The sequence below is a fragment of the Chrysochloris asiatica genome, unplaced genomic scaffold (genome assembly GCF_000296735.1).
Source record: "Chrysochloris asiatica unplaced genomic scaffold, ChrAsi1.0 scaffold00056, whole genome shotgun sequence".
Lineage (NCBI taxonomy): Eukaryota > Metazoa > Chordata > Mammalia > Afrosoricida > Chrysochloridae > Chrysochloris > Chrysochloris asiatica.
The window spans coordinates 5,638,263-5,648,089 of NW_006408574.1; the positions used below are offsets into that span (position 1 = coordinate 5,638,263).

General features: G+C 45.4%; 1 protein-coding gene across 2 annotated transcripts in view; it reads left to right on the plus strand.

Annotated features, from left to right (window-relative positions):
- DOCK8 (dedicator of cytokinesis 8) overlaps positions 1–9,827 on the plus strand; it is a 170,155-nt gene that overhangs the window by 108,334 nt on the left and 51,994 nt on the right. For both annotated transcript variants that reach the window (XM_006863731.1, XM_006863730.1), the window contains 2 exons: positions 1,810–1,949; positions 7,989–8,158. In XM_006863731.1, the coding sequence (XP_006863793.1) occupies positions 1,810–1,949; positions 7,989–8,158 (310 nt within the window). The remainder of the gene's footprint in view (positions 1–1,809; positions 1,950–7,988; positions 8,159–9,827) is intronic.

The window sequence follows — 9,827 nt, forward strand, 5'->3', positions numbered from 1 at the left end:
ACTTGTTTTCATTTTCCTTAACTTCATTCTGAACTGGCATATGAGCAATAGATGGTCTGTTCCACAATCTGCCCATGGCCTTGTTTTGGCTAAAGCTATAGAACTTTTCCATGTCTGAAATATGAGAGATGAAATCTCACCATCTTCTTGGCATCTAAGAAGCATTCAGCTTCTACTTCTTCCAACACAGATTTATTTGTTCTTCTGGCACTCCATGGTTCCAATACATGGTCTCTTTCCACAGACGTAGTCAATTTGATATCTGTGTATTCGATCTGATAAGGTCCATTTGTATAGTCATCTTTTATGTCCTTTTAAACAGGTATTTGCAATGAAGAAGTCACTGGTCTTGCGAAATTCCAACATGTGCTCTCTAACATCATTTCTATCACCAAGGCCATATTTTCCAACATCTGATCCTTCCTTTTCCCCCCTAAACTTTGCATTCCAATCATCAGTGATTACCAATACATCTTGAGTGTGTGTTTGATCAATTTCAGACTAAAGATGTTGGTAGGATTCTTCAATTTCATTGTCACTGGCTTCAGTGGTTGGTGCATAAATTTGAATAATAGTGGTATTAACTGGGCTTCCCTGTAGGCGCATGGATATTATCCTATCACAGACAGCGTTGTACCTCATGACTGTTCTTGATATGTTCTTTTTCATGACGAATGCAACACCATTCCTCCTCAATTTGTCATTCTCAACATAGTAAACTGTGTGATTGCCAGATTCAAAATGGCCAATACCAGTCCATTTCAGCTCACTAATATCTAGAATATTGATGTTTATGCGTTCCATTTCATTTTTACAACTTTCAATTTTCCTAGATTCTCATTTCATGCATCGCATGTTCCAATTGTTAATGGATGTTTACAGCTGTTTCTCCTCATTTTAAGTTGTGCCCTATCAGCAAATGAAGTTCCCAGGAACTTTGCTTCATGCATGTCATTAAGGTCAACTCTACTTTGAGGAGGCCGCTCTTCCCCAGTTGCATTTTGAGCGCCTTCCAACCAGAGGAGCTCATCTTCTGGCACTGTACCTGACAATATTCTGGTGCTCTTCATCATGTTTCAATGTTCAGTATACTGCTGTTGACTGTGTTCTACTGCTCTTCACAAGGTTTTCAGGAGCTAAACATTCAGAAATAATCTGCCTCTCCTCCCTAGTCTGTCTGGAAGGTCCGCTGAAATCTGTCCACCTGCCGGCATTCATAGCAGCAGTGGCAGTAACAGGCCAGCCACCCCAGTGTGATGAACTGGTTGCTAAGAGACAGAATTGACTCCACTGCAGTGTTTGGTCCCTCACTGAGTAGCTCCAAGGCTGAGCTGTAGCGAGTGCTCAGACAGTACTCTCTGTGGTTATTATTATAAAGGGGGCTGGGAGGGATAGCTATCCAGTAAGCCTTGAGCTGCTAACTGCATGGTTGGCAGTACAACCCCACCAACCAGCCACGCTGTGGGAGAAAGATGCGACTTTCTGCTCCCATAAAGATTTACTGTCTCAGAGACCCTATACAGGGTTGCTATAGTCAGGATGAACTTGACGGCTGTGAGCTCGGTTTTTGTTTGGTATCATTATTATAGCAGCCCTGTGGCGCAGTAATTAAACTCCTGACTGCTAACTGAAAGTTCAGCTGTTCAAATCCACCAGCCGCTGCTTGGGAAGAGCGGGCCATCTGCTGTCTTGAAGAGAACGGCCTAGGAAACTCTACAGGGCAGTCTCACTGTGTCACACGGGGTCACTGAGTCAGGATCGTTTTCTTGGTTGCACCTCTTCACCACAGTGCTCCTTGTGTTTCTGTAGAACTCAAGTTCCGGTTGCAGTCTTCAGGACCAGAAGATCGCCAGCATGTTCGACCTGACCCCCGAGTACCGCCAAGAGCACTTTCTGACAGGTCTGCTCTTTACGGAACTGGCCGCGGCCCTGGACGCTGAAGGAGAAGGGTATGTTTCTGACACTAAATATGGACTTATGAGACCAGCAGGCCAGCGTCTCGTGCTCAACGTGAATCTCTGCCGTTCCCCAGTTCCAAAGAGCCCTGGTGGCGTAGTGGGTGATGCACTGGGCTCCCAACCACATGGTCAGCACTTAGAATTCCCCAGGTTCTCCTCAGCAGAATGACAAGACCGTCTGTGCATATAAAGCTGGACCAGAAACCCTGAATAGGGTTGCTGTGAGTCTGTCCCCAAGTCTTTCTCAATCTTAACTTCTTGTTGCTGTTGTTAAATTCCATCGAGTTGGTTCTGATTCACAGAGATACAGTATGGGGTGTCCAAGCAGTGGCTGGTGGGTTTGAACCGCCGACTTCTTGGTTCAAACCGACAATCCTAACTAAATTCTCCCAATTTTCTCGATAAATTCTTTAAACTATCCTGACAACTTTCACACATATATAGATGTTAATAAGGTGTGGAGGGGAAGGTTTCAGCTGGAGGAAAACTGCCCTCACACACATAGGTGCACACACATGTTGGTACACAGGCACACAGACACACAGACGTGCATTCATGTTTAGTCTGAAGGTCATTTTGGGTTCACATTAGCAGTGACTGCCACTCTGTGTTCCTTCTAGTCTGGTATCTAGAGAAACAGTCCTGCCGTCAGTTTTGACTTCTTGTACGATGGCCCCTAAGGAGCCCTAGTGGGGGCGTGGGCTGCAAATTGTAAGGTCAGTGGTTCAAGTCCATCAGCTGCCCCTAAGAGAACGAGGAGGCTTCCTGCTCCTGTAAAGACTGACGGTCTTGGGACCCCCGTTACTGGGTCACTGTGAGCGGGAACCAACTGGACAGCTCACAGCAGCAACAGAATGGCCCCAGATCTAGTCCAGGACCAGGTGGGGAGTTGGCATAATGGTCACCTGTAACTTTCCCAAACCAGGAGATGCAGTCTTCAAACACAGCCACACTTTCTCACACACACAACATACGCTCACCATGCATGTACCCACACATTTACACCCCACAGAGGCAAACCCACACTCACACACAACACACCCACACACATGACACACTGACCACACACACGACACACCCACACACATGACACGCTGATCATACACACAACACACCCCCATACATGACACACTGACCACACACAACACCCCCACACTCACATGACACCCTGACCATACGCACAACATACCCACACATGACACTCGGGCATTCATTCACACACACACACGACACACTGACACACACACACATACATGACATGTTGACACGCACACCCTCACACATCACACACAGCACTCCCTCAGACATTCACACATGCACAAACCACATTCCCACACACACCACCCTCTCACACATGTACTCACATTGACACATAGGACACCTGCACACAATCACACACACACACACACACTCCTGCATCACACCCTCACACAGACACTCGGTGCCTCCACTAGCCCCAGAGGGTAGCTAGCGAACTGGTCACCTTGGTGATGTGACTTCCAATCTCTGGACTCTCAGCTACACTCCAGGCAAGTCATTAGACGCGGAGGCCCTGCTGGGCTTGACCACATGACTGAAACCCACAAGAACCCAGTCCTGCACACGCATGTCCTCTTGCTGTTGAGGCAGTTTGGGATCTCACAGAACCAGCCACCTGTGGTGACATCTCAGTACCTGGAACCCTAGGGGGCGTCTCAGCTCCAGTTTCCACTGGGCCTCCTGGACCTCTACCTGCAGCGTGGACACAAACATCCACATGCATGAAAAACACAGTGTTGTCAAGTGTGTGGAACTTACCAGCCATCTTTGTTCTAAACTAGCAAGCACATCGTGCTATCCAAATATGACTAATTGTTGTAAGCACAAAGACATTGGGTAGAGCATGGCCACCTTTAAAAATGCCGTCCCCAGATCTTTTAGCTGCAGTGTAACCATCTGGCATAGTGGACACTTGGACTATTACTTCCTCTATCACCATTAATTCTGATGTCTGAGAAGATAAGCGTTCTTTATTGAATAACGACCATTAGGTACCAAGTATACTACAAGTTGCTTGGTTGATTCCCTTTTCACTGAGGCTTAGCTCGAATTAGGGTAGCTGTGAGTCAGAATAGACTCAAAGGTAGTAGGTTAGGCTGGTTTGGCTTTCAGGTTTGCCTCTCTTTTGATGTCCAGGAAACCAATGGGGCACTTCCCAGAGCTTATCGGTGATCAATTTATCAGTGGGCCAGGGTTTTTCAAGGGCCCAGATCTTAGTATCACTGTAGTTCACTGTTACCGATGGGTACACTTAGGTAGTCAGCAGTCAGATCACAATATAGAATGTTTCCAGCATCCCACATGTTCCCAAAGGGCTTCACAGCTCTTAACGTCATCAGTTAACATTGTCTATTCTTGAACTGCAGTCTCCAAGTGGTGAAAACAACTAAGGTGTTCAGCTATAACCCAAAGATTGGGATGGAAAATTCGGCAAACACGATTAATGTGACTGATACCACGAAACTGTGCAGGTGAAAAATGTTGAGTTGACACCTACAGTGTTAGCTGTGTTTTTACAATAGTCAAGTGTGTTGTTGGTATCATGTGCCGTCGAGTTGTTTCCCACTGATAGCTGCCCCATGTATGACAGAACGTAGCGTTACCCAGTCCCACGCCATGCTCACAGCCTTTGCCATATTTGAACCCAGTTAGTGGTCCAGCCACTGTGTCGGCCCATCACATGGAAAGTCAAAGGTCTTTCCATTTGTCTCTGACCCTTGCCTTAACAAACAAGAAGGCCCTCCCCAGGACTGGTCCCTCCTGATAGCATGTCCAAAGTGAGTTAGAGTCCTGCCATCCTCCATTCTCAGGAGAATCCTGGCTCATGTTTGTTCTTTTAGCAGTCCATGGTATAGTCAAGGTTCTTTACCAACACCGTAATACAAATAGATACATGATAGATAGATAGATAGATAGATAGATAGATAGATAGATAGATAGATAGATAGATGATAGGTAGGTAGATGGATAGATAGATAATAGTTAGAATGATAAATAGATAAATAATAGAATGATAGATAAATAAATGACAGAATGATATGGAGAGATAGACAGATAGAAGATGATAGATAGATAATAGAATGATAGAGAAATAATAGAATGATAAATGACAGAATGCTAGAGAGAGAGAGAGAGATGATAGGTAGGTAGATAGATGATGGGTTAGTAGGTAGATATATAGATAGGTAGATAATACTAGGAGCGCAGTTCTACTCTGACACACGTGGGGTAACCATGTAAGAATCAAGTTGATGGTAACTAGTTTGATTCTAGGACTCTATGTTCTCTTGGTGACAATTGTGCCTGGAAGACCCTTAAGTGAAATTGCATACATCAGTACATTTATTCTTTGCGGTTCTCTGCACTCTTCCTTCTGGGTGTATACCACCATCTGTCTACTGTAAGTAGACATTTGGCTTGCTTCCAGTTTGAAGCTACTATGAAAAACACTTGCTATAAACACTCTTGCATACGGCTTTTGGTGGACAGCATAAAAATTCATTTCTCTGGGCTCTAAATAGAGCCTAATTCTTATTTCTCTTTCATTTACATCTACTGTTCTTAAGGAGGTAAAAAATGTGCATGTGGTGTTTTGTTTTGTTTTGTTTTTGATAGCCACAAGAATATGCATTGAATTTGGCAAAGTCAAACAAATTAAGGCCAAAGCAAACAGCAGGGCAGATAGAATAAAGACCAGAACCTAAATAAATACAATAGAGAACAGAAAACAAATAGAGAAAATCCACAAAACCAAGCTGTGGTTCTTTGACAAGATCAACAAAACTGACCAACCATTCACTCTCCTGCCCTAGAATTGTTGTCTGTTGGACTCAATGACCCCCGTACAGGGTTTCTGAAGCTTTTAAATCTTGGTGGGAGCAGAAACCTTCATCTTTTTCCCACAGAGTGACTGCGGGCTTGAACCACTTACCTTGTGGTCCGAAGCCCTGTGTTATCCTACAGAGATGCCATGCTTCCAGACACTGAATCAAACTTTTTTTTTAGATCTGACACTAAAATCACAAGTAACCAAAAGGAACAATGGACAGTTGGACTTTATCGAAATTAAAACTTTGGTGTTTCATAAGCCTGCATCAAGAAAGTGAACCGTCAACCCACAGAATGGGAGAAAGTAATTGCCAATTGTATGTGTACATACGATAAGGGACTTGTATCTAGAATAGATAAAGAAATCTCACAACATTATTAAAAATGATATACACAAACCAATGAAAACATAGACAAACTTGAATAGACATTTCGCCAAGGAAGATATGCAAATGTCCAGTAAGCACATGACAAGATGCTGGATATAATTAACTACGATTATTGTATGTTACCAAGTCGCTTAGCACCTATCGTGGTCCACTATGACTGAGTAGAAATGCCTCAGAGGGCTTGTTAGGCTGAAATCTTTATGGGTCGGACTCTCCCGGTCTTGTCTCATGAGGGACAACTGGTGGCTTCTGACTGTGGACCTTCTGGCTGGCATCCAAGCACTTAACCGTTGTGCCACCAAGCCTCCTTCAGTTTGCCATTATTGTTGTTGTTGGATGCAGTCGAGTCAGTTCTGACTCATGGCGACCCTGTGCACAACACAATAAACCACTGCCCTGTCCTGCGTCATCCTCACAATTAATGTTACATTTGAGCTGCCTCCGTGCCAATCCATTGGGTTGAGGGTCTTCCTCTTTTTGTTTCAGCCCCTGTGTCAGTCTCCCTCATTGAGGGTCTTCCTCTTTCTCACTGACTCTCCACTTTACAAGCATGATGCCCTTCTCGAGGGACTGGCCCCTCCTCTTTGTCCAAACCATGTGAGACCGTATCCTTCCGTTCTTGCTTCAAAGGAGCCCATAGATGGTACTTCTTCTTCTAAGACACATGTGTTTGTTCTTCTGATAGCTCATGGTGCTTTCCATACCATGCTGTTGTTGTTGTTGTTAAGTGCCGTCACGTCAGTTCCGACTCACAGCGACCCTGTATAAGGTTTCCAAGGAGCGGCCAGTGAGCTTGAACCGCCGACCTTCCGGTTCAAACCAACCTTGCAGTCCAGCGCATTATCTCGCCCAGGGTCATGCCAGGAGTCCACCATGCCATTGGTGATACTTGCTGTTTATATGTGTCTTGGTGTCGGTTCCGACCCATAACGACCCTGAACAGAGTTTCCAAGGCTGTAAATCTTTACAGGAGTAGAAAGCCTCATCTTCTCCCACGGAGCTGCTGGTAGTTTTGAACTGCTGACCATGAGGTTCACAGCCCAACTTGTAACCAACCATTCCATAAAAGAAATACAAATCAAAGCCACAATGTTGTTGTTGTGAAGTGCCATCAAGTCGGGTCCGACCCATAGCGACCCTGTACAGGGTTTCCGAGAGTGTAAATCTTTACGGGAGTAGAAAGCCTCATCTTTCTCCCGCGGAGCAGCTGGTAGTTTCGAACCGCTGACCTTAAGGTTCGCAGCCCGATTCGTAACCACTACGCTACCGGAGCTCCTTATAAAGCCACAATGAGACGCCCCTTTACAGCCAGAAGGATGGTTATAAGCAAAAAGATGGACAACATCTTTTTTGTTATTGTCAATATGTGGAGAAACTGGAGCCCTCATCCCTTGCTGGTGGGAATGGAAAATCATCTGGCAGTTCTTTAGAAGGCTAGACAGAGAGTTCCCATATAATCCAGCTATGCTACTCCTCTGTAGCTAGCCAAGAGAAATGCAAAGAGGCATCCACATCAAAACTTGTGCATGAATATCAGGAGCAACAGGCTGGATTCTTAATAGCCAGAAGGTGGGAACAAGACAAAGAAACATGGTTCATCTAATGACTGGATGGAAAAGATTCGGTGTATCCATACAATGGAGTCTTGTTTAGCAATTCAGAAGGAATGAGTACCAGCCATGGTATGCCAAGAGATTCAAGACTGACTTTCTGGAATTCATATTGATTCATCTCCCGGGGCCCTAATGTCTGCTTTCCTCTCTTCACCCATCAGGGTCCTCAAAGTGCAAAGGAAGGCGGTCAGTGCAATCTACAGCCTGCTGAGTAGCCATGACCTGGACCCCCGATGTGCCAAACCAGAAGTGAAGGTCAAAGTCACTGCCCTCTACCTGCCCTTGGTTGGCATCATTTTAGATGCTTTGCCCCAGTTGTACGACTTCACAGGTAAGACGCCCCCTGTTTCTTCCTTGCATTGATGGACAGACCAAAGCCTGTATCGCAGAGTCGAGTCAGACACATGGCGACCCCTCGTGTCTCAAAGTAGAACTGTGCTCAAGGGGGCTTTCAGGAGCTGGGGTTCTGCTCAAGCCAACTGCCAGGGTTTCCTTCCAAGGTGTCTCTGGGTAAATTTAAAACATCAGTCTTTCCGTCAGTAGCCAAGGGCATTAGTCATTTAGGTGGATGGGAGCCACTGCCAACTACCCCAGCAGAACGAGACCACTCCCATTGGCTGCGGAGCTGGTGCCTGTGTGAACGATTGCTTCCACCCGTGGTTCCCCACCCTCTGTTGGAACAAACCAGAGAAGTTCTGGGAAATCACTGGGCTGCTCTCTTAGCTGATGAGGACACTGGGGTCTGGAGATGGCTTATGTGAGCCTGGCCATCCTTGTAGGAGGTTACTCTTGGCATCTGGAACCTTCCTGATCTTTCCTTTTCTTCCAAATGCCAAGTGTGGGATAAAATTGCCTGAAGCACAACAGACAGACTATTAATATTTTTACAAATTGGATTCTATCTTCACAACTTGAGCAAATGGAAATGTTGTTTACACACTAACGTTTCTAGAAAATCTGAGGTCTAAATGATAGTGTTGATGGGTCTAGTCAAATAGGAGTTTTAAGCAACAAATCAGCAGCAAGTGTTTTGTTGTTGTTTTAATGTTTTATTGTGAATTATGTGATAGTTTACATGGGAGAACATTAGTTTTACATTCATCCTATCATATACCATTTCATCCATGATTACAGTCCCCTCCATGCATCACCAACCAACCAAAAGGTAGACACTACAAACCTGACCCCCAGTCGTCAGCACACAGCCCCTCTCCCTCTCTGTGTCTAAAGTCCCCAACTGCTCCATCTCTCCACGTCATCGTCTCAGCAGCAAGTGTTTTAACATACTTTTCCAAGAAAAGCATCTGTATTTGGTAGCATTCAAAACAGCCGTCCTTTTAACCAGGGGGATCCTTGTACTAAGTAACCCACTCCTATCCAGTGGATTCCGATTCAGAGGACTTGGTAGGACAGGCTAGAAGATGGGACTGTCCCTCAGCTGTGACGTTTAGGGAAGCAGCTGGCCTCATCTTTCTCCCGCAGCTGGTAGGTTGGAACCACCAACCTTTCAGGCAGCAGCTGAGTGCTTAAACCACTGCACCACCAGGCTACTTAAGTACATGTTGTTGTTAAGTGTCTTCAAGTTGGTTCAGACTCATAGCATTCCTGTGTCAGATTTCTGAGGAGCAGCTAATAAGTTTGAACTGCCAACCTTGTGATTGGCAGAGCAGTGCTTATCCTATGTCCACTTGCTACTCAAGAGAAAGATGAGGCTTTCTACTCCCATAAAGATTTACAGCCTCAGAAACCCTTTACAGATTGTTGTTGTTGTTATTAGGTGCCATCAAGTCGGTGCTGACTCATGCCTTATGCCCACCTTATGCACAGCAGAACGAAACACTGCCCAATCCTGGGCCAACCTCACTACTGTTGCCACGCTTGAGTCCATCGATGCTGCCACTTGGCTAATCCATTTCGCGGGGGTCTTCCTCTTTTTCTGTGACCCGCCACCTTACCAAACATGATATCCTTCTCCAGTGACTGCTCCCTCCTGACAAGAT